Raw genomic sequence first — 13,590 nt, forward strand, 5'->3', positions numbered from 1 at the left:
GCTCTGCTGTGCATGGGGTCGCTATGAGTCGGTTCCGACTCGATGGCACCTGACAACAACAACAATGCTCACATTAACCCTTGAGGTAGGTATTACCTTACACTTGGTATCTTAGTGTATTATGTATTGACTGCTAACCACAAGGTCAGCAGTTGGAACCCACCAGCTGCTCCATAGGAAAAAGAGGAGGTGTTCTGCTGCCATGAAAAATTTACAGTCTCAGAAATTCTACACAGAATCACTATGAATTAGAATAGACTCGATGGAAGTGGGGTAGTGAGGTTTGGTGAGGTTAAATAATTTTCCCAAAATTTCATACAAGAAAATGGAATCATAAGAACTCAAACATAAATCTGGGTTTTCCTAAAGCCTATACTCTTAGCCATCCACTGTCTTTCAGTAAAGGAAAAAAAACACTGCTAACCTTGGCCTTCATGTCTGCCCATCTTCTCCTTTCTTTCTAACTTGCTCACACTCTGTCTCTGTAAACACAGCAACATGTATTGGTTACTGCTGCACATGCCTGTACCATGCAGCCTACCAGGGCATGTTAAGGCCCCAGTAAGCAGATATGAAATGAGAAATCTTTCTTACATTTCCAGCCTAAGCCACGTGATCCAATACACAGCCTTATGAGAGTTCAGGATACACCAACTAATAGTAATAAAGAATATTCTTTGTAATTTCTCATGTGCCCATCACATGGGTCTCATGAGCATGAGGGGTGATTGACAGGGAAGGAGTTGGCTGTCCTCAGGTGTGCTGGCCAAACGCTCTCACTATAGTTTATAGAAAGTAAAGTATTTATACCATAAGGATGACTGAAGTATCCAAAGATGATTGGAAGTTGGCCAGAGCAAAGTCTAGTGCTACATAGTTTTCATTTGCTATATTTATCCCACTGCTTGTCTATATCCTCATGGACATTTTAACAGCCACTACTAGACTCAATGATACTTCATAACAACACTAGATCCCTGGGGGAAAGGCTCTTAGCTTTTTAGGCTGCCTTTTACTCCATGTCCAATAGCAACTGTGAGAAGTTTCCATTGAAAAGACAAGACAAGAACATATCTTCAGTTGAAGATAACTTAAAAACACTATAAGGGAAGAAGTTACATCTTTTCTTTTCCAGGGAACACTGAAAATAATAGTATCAAACATCTCTTGGAAGACCTTGAAGACCTCTGATTCCTACAGCCCTTGCATGGCATGAATAACTAAACATACTGCCTTCAAGTAGATTCTGACTCATAGTAACCCTGTAGGAAAGAGGAAAACTGCCTGTAGGGTTTCCAGTGGAAATATTTACAAAAGTAGGCTTTCTATCATGGAGCAGCTGGTAAATTTGAACCCACCACCTTTCTGTTAAGGAGCTCTAGTAGCGTGGTGGTTACAAATTGGGCTGCTAATCTCACGTTCAGCAGTTCGAAACTACCAGCTGTTCTGCAAGAGAAAGGTGAGGCTTTCTGCTCCCATTGAGATTTATAGGCTGTACAGGGTCACTATGAGTCGGAACCAATTCCACAGCACATAACAACAACAACAAACTTTCCATTAGCACTGAGCGTTTTAAACACACACAACTAGGGTTCCTTTTAATGGTATCAACCACATCTTAAAAGACTTGGATGACATCTGCTTCCTGTCTAGCAAGAGCAACTGTTGTCCCTCAAACAAGGCATTATATTTTACTCTCAGAAAAAAGAAAAAAAAAAAGATCTCGCAAATGTTTCTAAATAAGGGCTCTCTCAGAGTCCTGGTGTGGCCCTGTAGGATAAGCCTTGGACTTTTAACTTCAAGGATGGCAGTTCAAACCCACCATCTGCTCTTCGGAAACCCTATCCAGAGTCACTATGTGTCAGAACTGGCTTGAGGACACTCATCACCACCACCAACTAAGCCTCAAAGACACAGGGGTTGCCTGATGACCTTTTACTCTACACACTATATTCTACTTCAAATCCTTGTTGTAATCACTGTGGAGAGCCATATAGCATTAGAGGTGGGTAAGAAGACATCCCTGGACTCATTTTGTTGGTGAAGTACTGTTGTTGAATATAAGAAGATGATCAGAACCCAATGATGACAACTTACAACGATGTCTTGCCTGGTTTTGAAAGTGCTGATGTAATGACTATAGTGGCTGTCATCCATTTGCCGAAGGATGGCAATCATGCAAGCAACAAAACTCCCCTTGAAGGAAAAAGAAAACACAAGTTCTTAGAAAAACAAACAAGCAACCAGACTCATTAGCCTACCAAGTGACAAACAATATTTGGGTGCCATGTACTTTGGTTGTTCCCACCCAATTGCTTATGCAGGGACCTTTCCGAACTGGAAACATCTTCCATTCCAAAGTCCCAAAGGGGACATACCACCTTACAGACTTTTGTTTAGAAATCTGAAGGCTTTACTTATCCATTAACTACTATGATTTGTAGAATTCTATAATCAAGAGATATTCACTAATTCTAAGATCTCAACTAGATTACCAACTAAGATAAAATAACATGTGAGCTTTACATTTCTTGCTGAGACAGAGTTATAGCAGTATTAGCCTGTAAAGAAATATCTGAAGTATTTTCATCATTAAACAAATCTGAATTTGGTAGAATGTTAAAAGACAGAAAAGAAGTAGCTAAACTAAGTGTGGAAGAATGAAGATTGGAAATGATAGTTCCATGCTCCAACATACCAACTCTGTGTGGGTCACCATGAGTTGGAATAAACTTGAAAGCAACTGTTTTTTGCTTATTTGTTAAGTTTTGTTAGAATCCTTTAGTCATTTAGCTTCAGTGCATGGGGATTTGTGGACTTGGCTTAAAGAAAGGGATTGAATAACTAGAGGAATAATGTTTTTCTATTTGTAAGAAATTACCTATTTTCTTATATTTTTATGTATTTGAAGTACCTTTTCATCAAATCAAACAGATTTGATTTACAGACATCTGCCAGAGGGCCAATATCTAGAAGTACTCTAATTCTATACTTAGTTATAAAAAACTAATCACATTTAAGTGTATTTGCACATAGGAGATGAATATAAAGGTGTTCTTAGGATGGAAGGAACAACTTCCTACACATAAAAACCATGAAAATCTATCCATTAGCAATTCTTTCTAAATGTATGCCTATCTTTCTGTATCACTCTACCTTGGTTTTTGTTTTGTTTTTTTAGTTATATTTTTCTAAGTATAAAAAAGCAAACTTATTGCATTAAAACTTTTCACAGATAATTCCAAAATATCATATAGTTTACATCTCACCAATGTCTAAGACTATTAGTGTCTTCAGGCCTTTGCCTATTCTAGGTGTAGTTTTATTTAATCTTACTTTTGATTAATTTGCTTTGAATTAATGGCATATGTTTACTGGCCATTTAAAGTTCTCTTTGTATATTAAGGCTATTAGCAACTTGCCAACATATATTGCAAATGAACCAACTCCACGGCACATAACCACCACCACCATCACATGAAACCGACACTATTTTCATTACTGTAGCATTATAATGTTTTCAAATCTGGGAGGCAAGTCTGCCATTATTACTTCCATTTGGTTACTCGTTTATTTGTCTCATATTTATCTGTACTCTCAAGTTTTCATGATTAAATTTTTTTCTTCTATAATCTCTGAATAGTTATTGGTGTTATGTAGAAAAGTCTTTGAAAATTATTTATTTTGAAACCAGTCACTGTAATAAACTGTTAATTAGTTTTATTAAAATTTCCATGAACTCTCCTGGGCTTCCTATACATACTAGGCATTTTATCAAAAATAATAACAATAATTATAACTATTTTTCTCTTTTTCAATATTTATACTGAGCATCTGTTTCTTGTCTCATTTACAGTGGCGTGAAATTATAGAAGAATACTACGCAACACTGCTGAGATGAAACATCTTGTCTTGGGTCTTCTGTTTATTATCATCAAGTATTATGTTGGCTAATGACTTCAAGTTAAAACAGCTTCCTCCTTCTCATAATTTGTAGTAAATGTTGAATTTATCATATACCTTTTGGTTTCTATGAACAAAATCATAGGCTTTTCTTTTCCTTTTATTACATTGATATATATTGTATTAGTGGACCCTAATATTTAACTATTCTTGAACACCAGGATTATTTGCTCAGTGTACAGATTGAGTACGTACGGTTAAAGACTACAACCCTGATGCACACCTTTACGGATTTTAACCCATTCAGTGTCCCCTTGTTATGTTCAAATGATGGACTCTTGGTTCTCAAGAGCACAATCAAGCATTCTAGAATATCCATTCTTAGCAATATTATCCGTAGCTTCTCATGATCCACACAGTTGAAAACCTTTGTATAGTCAATTAAACACAGGTAAGTATCTTTCTGGTATTCTCTGATTTCAGGCAAGATCCATCAGATATCAGCAATGATATCCCTTATTCCACATCCTCATCTGAATCTGGCTTGACCCTCTGGCAGCTTTATGCTAATGTACTGTTTGAGCCATTTAAAAATTATCTTTAGCAAAATTTTATTTGAATGTGATTTTAATGCTATTTTCCATTGATGTCCACATTCCGCTGGGTTTCTCCTCTCTTTGAAATGAGTATAAATATGGATCTCTTCCATATTTCCTGGCATAGATGACTGAGTGCCTCCAGTGCTGCATCAGTTTGTTGAAACATTTCAGTTTGTAGTTCATCAACTACTGCAGCCTTGCTCTTTGCCAATGACTTCAGTGTACCTTGAATTTCTTTCAGTACCTCTGATTCTGATCATATGTTATCTCTTGAAAAGGTTCAACATCAACCATTTCTTTTTGGTACAATGACTGTGTGTATTGCTGCCATCTTCATTTGATGCTTTCTGCATCATTCAATAATTTTTACACAAAATCCTTCAATAGTGCAAGTTGAGGCTTGAATTTTTTCTTCAGTTCTTTCAGCTTGAGAAATACTGAGTGTGTTCTTCCTTTTGGTTTTCTAACTCCAGATCTCTGCACATTTCATTATAATAATTGACTTTGTCTTTTTGAACTGCCTTTTGAAATGTGAAATGTGCTATTCCGTTTCTCTTACTTCTTCATTTCTTCCATTTGCTTTAGTATCTTTATGTTGGAGATCAACTTTCAGAGTATCTTCTAACATCCATTTTGGTATTTTCCTTCTTTCTTGTCTTAATGGCCTTTGGTTTCTTATTGTATGATGCTCTTGATGTCATCCTATAACTCTTCTGATCTTTGGCCATTAGTATCTGATGCATCAACTCCGTTCTTGAGATGGTCTCTAAATTCAGATAGGATATGTTCGAGGTCATATTTTAGCTCTTATGGACTTGTTTTAATTTTCTTCAGCTTCAGCCTGAGCTTCCATATGAACAATTGATGGTGTGTTTCACAGTCTGCTCTTGGCCTTATTTTGGCTGATGATATGGAGCTTTTCTACTGTCTTTTTCCCAAAGATATAGTCAATTTGATTTTTGTGTATTCCATCGGGTGAACTCCATGTGTACAGTCATCTTTAATGCTTTTTAATAAAGGCATCTGCAATGAAGAAGTTATGGGTCTTGCAAAACTTTATCATGTGACCTCCAGGATCATTTCTATCACCAGGGCCATATTTTCTAACTACTGATCCTTCCTCTTTGTTTCCAAACTTTACATTTAAATCACCAGTAATTATCAATACTTCTTGATTATAAGTTTGATCAATTTCAGACCGAAGAAGTTGGTAGAATTATTTAATTTCATCATTACTGGCTTTAGAGGCTGGTACATAAATTTGTATAATAGTGGTATTAACTGGTCTTTCTTGTAGGCATATGGATATTATCCTATCACAGACAGCACTGTGTTTCAAGATAGATTTAAATTTTTTTTTTAATGAATGTAATACCATTCCTCTTCAATTTGTCATTCCTGGAATAGTATACCATATGATTGTCATCTTCAAAATGCCAATACCAGTCCATTTCAGCTCACTAATGCCTAGGATATCAAATTTAATGCATTCCATTTCATTTTTGACTACTTCCATTTTTCCATATACCTTTATAAATGTTCCCTCAATCCCTCAGATAGTTCACTGAGAGACAGATCTGGGATTACCACATCACCACTTGCCAACGAGTCAATTCTAACTTATGGTGACTCTGTGTGTGTACAGAGTGATGCTGCATATAACTTTCAGTGGCAATTTTTGTGAAAGGTGTTGCCTCTGTAGTGCCTCTTGTTGGACTTGAACTACCAAACTTTCAGTTAACAGCAAAGCAAGTTAATCATTTGGACCACTAAGAGCTACCATACCACCCAGATCTGGGAGTAGTCTAGTCAAACTTTACTCCTTCAATACAAGAGCTGAATCTTTCTATAATATCCTTTGGGTTTGGCTGCATTTTTAGAAGGCAGCGAGATGGTTTTACTTACAGTCATTTCTCTTTTGCTTTGTTTGGATCAGCTCTTTCACCCGCATGCGATTCTTATAAAAGAAATCTGAGACTCTGCCCCCTAGAAAACTCTTTCCCCAGAGCCTCCCCATATGGCTCACTCCCTCACCTGCTTTCAAGTGTTTGCCCAAAAGGTACCTTCTCAGGGAGTCATGCTTGACTGACCATATTATTTAAATTTGTGACTCCCCAATCCTGATCTCCCTTATCCTACTTAGTGTGTTCTTCACAACACTGACTTTCTTCCAGCCCTGTGTATTTTATTTATTACTGACAATGCTATTGCTTGTTGTCTGGTTCTCCCAATCCCGCTAGGATGCCAGCTTCTTAAAGACAACAATTTTGTCAATTTTGTCCACTGACCTACCTCCAGTCTCTAGAAAAGTGCTTGGCCCCCAGCAGTTTCCTATACCTACTTGTTGGATAAACGAATTGTTTTTGTTTACCACAGTAGTTTTCAGATAGTTATTTTCTAAACTCTTCTAATGGTAGGGAAGTTCTTAGATACTCATTTTGAATAGAACATGTACAATATGGCTTAATGACAACATACTTGGCCTTTCAACAGTTATCTTTGGTGTTAAACATACTTTATATTGACACCTATTTAGACAGATGAGCCTTTTTGCTCCCATGAAAATTTAAAGCCTTGAAAACCCTATACAGACAGGGTTGCTATGAGTCAAAACCAACTCAACGGCACTTTAACAACAATAATTCAGACAGAGAAAATGGAAAATAAGAGGCTATGTAACATTGACATTTCTAAAAACATAACTAATCACAAGTTCTTTAAAAAGCTTGTAATTTTTCCTGGAACCAAAGGGAGGACCTGCTGTGAGATACTTCAGGGCACCATGCGAAAAACATGGAAAACTGATGCAAGGAAGGAGAATTAATGTATCAGAAGTCTGCTCATGGAGACTGTAGTACACAGGTGGAAACATCTATGGTGGGGTTGCTTGGGGCTGAGGCATGGTTAAGAAAACTCATGTACTCTGCAGCCAAGTCCAAACCTCACCCTCCCACCTAGTAGTTACGTCACCTTGGGTAAATTTCTTCTCATCTCTCTGTACATTTCATCATTTGAAAAATGCAGTTAGTAGTAGGACTGCTTCATAGGATTGTTGTGAGCTTTAAACGTAAAGCGATTAAAGCAGTTCTGGTAAACACACATAAAAACATTAGCTATTTACTTCTCCTATTATTCCACTACTGTCATTAGTGTCAATTCTATCACTATTATTATTCCAAGGAGAGTAAATCCAGAACCAAGCATACACATTGCATTGAGAAGTGGAACTGAATTGCTTGCACAATACAGGAAACGCAGAATGCAGCCGACAAAACACATTCTCTGTGCACAAAGGCTTGGATTTTCCTTAATATTAAACAACTATTTAGAAATTTTAGGTTGAATGGGTACCAAGTTATCAGCCTACCTAGGGGGCCTGCATGTTTTAGTCTATCTCTGCTTGAATATTACAGCAGGTATTCATTTAACCTTCAATATGAGCATGCTCCTCAGAATGGATCTGCATGCCTCTTATTTATGGGAACTGTGAACACTCTCCTCCCATCACTACTCCCTATCAGTCTGCTGCAACAGCAAATCAGACCCAGAATCAAGATCTGTTCTTGGTTACAACCATGTATCACTCTGTCAAGGAGGGCTGGGATCCATCTCTGCCAAGTTCTAGATTCCATTCCCTCCCTAAGGTTGGTGTTCTTATGCTGCACAGTGGACCGACACTGATGATGAATTCAATCTCAAGGCTCTGGTCCATATGCCGGAGGGACAATGAGAAGCAGTGGCGGTGGCAGTGTAAGACACTCAGGAGATACTCACGATGTGAGGAGACTGTCGGCTCATCCCAATCACAGTACGATTGATCCTTCTCAGCAGTCGCTCCATGATCTGCTGTATGTGCATCGCGGTGGGGCCCTGAGGAGAAATACAGGAAGTGACACCAAAGCTCCTGATTCGGCTTCAATTCTCTTAAGGAAACCTTGGACAGACACGTTTTCCTTTACATCTAGTTCCTACTGTTTCCTTCAAAAGAATCCCTTATCCACAAAAGAAAACACATTTCGTGGAACAACATATAATGCTACAACAGGAATAAGTTGAGAACAATCAGTTATGACATTTAAAAGATGAATGTAGTGTGCAGGAGAATTTGGTGAATTTAGTGGCTCCCAAATAACCAACCCATATAGCTTGACTCTGGTCTGTGAGAGCTCACCATAACCACCAATGTGATAGATGGTTTGGGGGGAACCTTTAACCTGAAGCCCTCAGTACTGATGCTGAGCAGATTGTTGCCATATAGAACAATAAGGCAAGCACATGGAAACAGAAAAGAGAAAATACAGAGTTCTTGCCACATCTGTGTAGAAAGACAATGAATTTCAGACAACGAGATTTAATACTTTGTCATGTCAGATTCTGAGTACTTACTTGATTTCACCGAGTTCCAAAAGAGGATGATTATGGTTCTTTTACAGAAATTAGTTGGGCTGAGTATACAAGGGTGGCTAATAGATGTGATTCTTTTTCTTAACAGTGTCACTAGTTATATTTATCATATTGCACAAACACCACCTCTGTCCCTTTCCAAATTTTCCTACCATCAATGACAGAAGCTCAGTGACTCCTAGTAATCACTCCCTTGCTGTCTCACCCCACTGGTTTCTACTAAGTTTTGATATCTATATTGTTGTTGTTAAGTGTTGTTGAGTTTGTTCCGACCCATAGTGACCCTGTATAGGGTTTCCAGGGAGGGGCTGGTGAACTTGAAATGCCAACCTTGCAGTTCAAACTGACTTTGCAGTCCAGCACATTAAACCACAGCGCCACATTACTTCCTGTTAAAAAAAAAAAATCACTGTCATTTAGTAGATTCTGACTCATAGACTCATAGAGATCCTGTATTGTTGTTGTTAAGTGTCACTGAGTCAGTTCTGACTCACAGCGACCCTGTATGGAGTTTCCAAGGAGCGACTGGTGAGCTTGAACTGCCGACCTTGCAGTTCAAACCAACTTTGCAGTCCAGCGCATTAACCCACTATACCATAACAGGACTCCATAGAGATGCTATTTGTTGTTGTTAAGTGCCGTTGAGTTGGTTCGAACCCATAGCAACCCTGTGTAGGGTTCCTGAGGAGTAGCTGGTGAGCTTGAACCACCAACCTTGTGGTTCAAAGCAACTTTGCAATCCAGAGCATTAACCCACAGCGCTATAGGACTATAGAAACAGACCTCCCACATATGGATTACAAGGCTACAATCTTGTGGAAGCCAACTGCCACATCTTTCTCCCATGGAGTGACGAGTGGGCTTGAACCACTGACCTTTTGGTTAGCAGCCAAGTATCTAACTGCACCATCAGGGTTCCACCTGTTTCATAAAATTGGGATCATACAATATTGGATCTTTTGTGATAGATTTCACATTTGCTTTTGTTGTTTGTAAGCACCATGGAGTCGATTCCAACTCATAGCAACCCTGATTAGGGTTTCCAAGGAGCAGCTGGTAGGTCTGAACCACCAACCTTTCGGCTAGTAGTCCAGTGCTTATCCTACAGAGCCAAACCAGGAGTATAGATTTCATAGATTGTGATGTTTTCAAAGTCACTCTGTGTTGTAGTCTTTCTTTCCTTTTTGTAATCTGATGCTAGTACACCCAGGCAGCCCGAACTTTTCCGTATTTGACTTTACTTTTCAAAGCCGTTTATCCTTTCTGGCTTCATGATATTTTTCAAACTCCTGGTGAATAGCTTAAGCAACTAAATCACTGCTATTATGTATTTTTAAGAAAATCTCAACTATTGTTAGCTTCTCATTTCTTGAAATTAAATCAGCTACCGTTGAGTCAATTCCAACTCATGATGAACCCTTGTTTTGCAAAGAACTGTTTGTGGTGCCTATGACCTTTTGGAACAACGAGAGCCTCTTTCTCAAGTCACCCCTGGGGAGATTTGAACTGCCATCCTTTCAGTGAGTAGCCTCGTGCTTAACTGCTTGTGCCACCCAGCGCTTCTATCTTTGAATAAAATTCTTTTATAAAACCTGCCTGTCTTGACAATACTGCTTCCACTTTCCATGACATAACAACCAGGTGCACAAGTCACATGCTAGAATCTATATGGAGGCATGAAAATTAAGAAGGTGTCCTCTGTGCCTTTAAGAAATTTACATTTCAGGAGAGGACATGAGAGCATGAATAAAAATAAAAACATCACACCAGAAGGTCAGCTCCATGAGGGCAGGCTTCTTCTTCACTGCTGTATTCCTATATCTATCACACTGCGCAGGAGCAGGGAATGAAGTATTTGTTAATTTAATTCATAACCCAAGGTTCCATACAATAAGAGCCTAAAAAGAGACATGAAAAAGAGAAGAGAATTCAGGGATACTTTGGACATATTGTCAAGGAGGAGTCCTGGCGCTATGGGCTAATGCGTCAGACTGCAATGTCGGTGGTTCAAGCTCACCAGCAGCTCCTTGGAAACCCTATACAGGGTCACTATGGGTTGGAATTGACTCGACGGCACTTAACAACAACAAGGTTTGAGCAGACCTGTACCAAGAACAACATTATGGAGAAAGTGCGTATTTTGGCTGCTTTCGAAGAATGAGGACAAATCAAAAGTATGTGTATAGTTGGGATCCTGTTGTGTAGGATAGGCACTGGATTGTTAACTGCCATGTTAGCAGTTCAAACCCACCAGCTGCTTCTTAGAAACCCACCCTACCTAGGGTTGCTATGAGTCAGAACCCACCCGATGGCACTTACTAACAACAATAGCTGTGAAAACAGAGGAGGGAATCTTGGACTATGAAAAAAGGCACAAAGAACACCAAGTCAATTCTGACTCATAACTACTCTATATTATTATTGTTGTTGTTAAGTGCCGTGGAGTCAGTTCTGACTCATAGTGACCCTGTACAGGGTTTCCGATGAGCAGCTGGTGAGCTTGAACTGCCAACCTTGTGGCTTAAACCAACTTTGTAGTCTAGTGCGCATTAACCCGCAGTGCCACACCAGGGCTCTGTTGTTGTTGTTAAGTGCCGCTGAGTCAGTTCTGACCCATAGTGACCCTGTATAGGCTTTCCAAGGAGCAGCTGGTGAGCTTGAACCGCCAACCTTGCAGTACACACGGCTTTGCAGCCTGGCGCATTAACCCACAGCGCCACACCAGGACTCCAAGTACTCTATTTATTGTTGTTGTTGTTAGGTGCCATCGAGTCGGCACTGTTATACATAATGGTCCTATGTACAACAGAATCAAACACTGTCTGATCCTCAGCCAACCTCACAACTGTTGCCACGCTTGAGCCCACTGATGCTGCCACTTTGCCAATCCATCTCGCTGGGGGGTGGGGGGGCTATCTAGGAGAGAGTAAACTTGTTCATAAGGTTCCCAAGGCTATAACATTACAGAAGCAGACTGCCACATCTTTCAGGCTGTGAAGTGGCTGGTGGGTTCAAACAACAACCTTTTGGTTAGCAGCCAGGCACTTAACCACTAGGCACAAGGAATAAACTGTCATTTAATTCAAATTTTTAATTAAATGAGGAGGTAAGAGAGTATAAGGGAAGATATATTGAGTTAGTTTATACATTTGAAAAATGTTTTATGGGAGGAACAAAATACCACTATCATCAGCAAAAAAGAAAAGAAAAATAGTATTTAGCTTATTATTACTTTAACATAGTTATAAGATCAATGCTTTTGAATGCTTCTTCTCATTACAGGGACCATTACTGGCAAAACAAAAAAATAAACCAGTTACATTTCTTTACTTAGCATTCAAAGACAGATAGGAGTCACTGTGTAGAGCTGTGGATTAATGCGTTGGACTGCAAAGTTGGCTTGAACCACAAGGTCAGCAGTTCAAGCTCACCAGTCACTCCTCAGAAATCCTGTACAGGGTCACTATGGGTCAGAACTGACTCGATGGCATTTAACAACAACAACAAGGCCCTTCAAGGCCAGACATTTTTGAAAAGTCCTCCAGTGTTATACTGATGTAGACAGAGATACTGCATATTAAAAACAGGATCAAAATGATTAACACAAGTGGAAAAGACGTCTAGAGCAATGTCTATATGTTACTATGTGGGAAATCGAGGCACTGAGACAAAAAATGACTTGCCTAAAGACAGGGAGTTCTGGTGTGGTGCCCCAGGACAAGCACTCGACCTCAAAGGTCAGTTTGAAATGCAAGGTTGGCAGTTCAAACTCACTAGTTGCTCCTCAGAAACCCTATACAAGGTTGTTATGAGTCAGCATTGACTCGCTGGCACTTAACAATAACAAACAAAGACATAGAGCTACCGAGAGATAGTATGGGAACTAGAACCATGTAACCTGATACCTCTATTTTATATTAATTTTGGATTATCTACATATGCCTTCTAAAATGCTGGAGTTCCTCATAAGCCAAAGTGAATTGTACACTGTTGTCAATTTTATTGGCTTAGACTTTCATTTGATGATTTAAAATAATTAGTGAGTTATAAGGTTTTGTTTCTTTGTTTATTTTTTGTTAATTGTCTTTATGACACAAGTAGTCACATTTATTTATTTGCTAAATTGATATTTTAACAAAGGCTTTGGTTACAAACCAGATCCCTGGTGACATTTTCCTTGGGAAAACATATTCCGTTTTATACTGTGGTTTCTAGGAATGTACTTATGCCAAAAAAGGAAGAATAAGCCATAATTATAAATTTCAAATAAGCAATGCAAATAGTAAGCAGACTACAGGGGCTCAGGGAAGGGAGGAATAAGGGGGAGGCAGTCACAAAGAGCAGTGACCTCTGGTACATTTGTGGATGAGGTATGAATGAGCAGAAATACAGAAAGGCCCATGTAAGTAATGAAGGGAGAGAGGCTCTGTCCAAATTGCAGTGCACAAAGAAAGGTGAGCTAACAAGTTACCAATTGGAAAGGATACAAAGTTTTCCTCATATCCTTGATCAGAACTTACAGAAAAATGTGAAGACAGTGATGGTTGCACAACCTGGTAAATGCAATTAAGGTAATGGAATTTTACATGTAAAAATGTTGAAATGACTTTAAAAAACAAAAACAAAAAACCATGAACTTAAAAGTTAGTTGCGAGCAAACAAGATGGCGGATCGGGTGGATGTA

At 38.9% G+C, this 13,590-nt stretch overlaps 1 protein-coding gene across 1 annotated transcript in view; it reads right to left on the reverse strand.

Annotated features, from left to right (window-relative positions):
* DOCK5 (dedicator of cytokinesis 5) overlaps positions 1–13,590 on the reverse strand; it is a 289,956-nt gene that overhangs the window by 61,093 nt on the left and 215,273 nt on the right. Inside the window, 2 exon segments of the mRNA XM_006864377.1 lie at positions 2,097–2,196; positions 8,277–8,372. Coding sequence (XP_006864439.1) covers positions 2,097–2,196; positions 8,277–8,372 — 196 coding nt within the window.

The sequence above is a fragment of the Chrysochloris asiatica genome, unplaced genomic scaffold, assembly GCF_000296735.1.
Source record: "Chrysochloris asiatica unplaced genomic scaffold, ChrAsi1.0 scaffold00064, whole genome shotgun sequence".
Lineage (NCBI taxonomy): Eukaryota > Metazoa > Chordata > Mammalia > Afrosoricida > Chrysochloridae > Chrysochloris > Chrysochloris asiatica.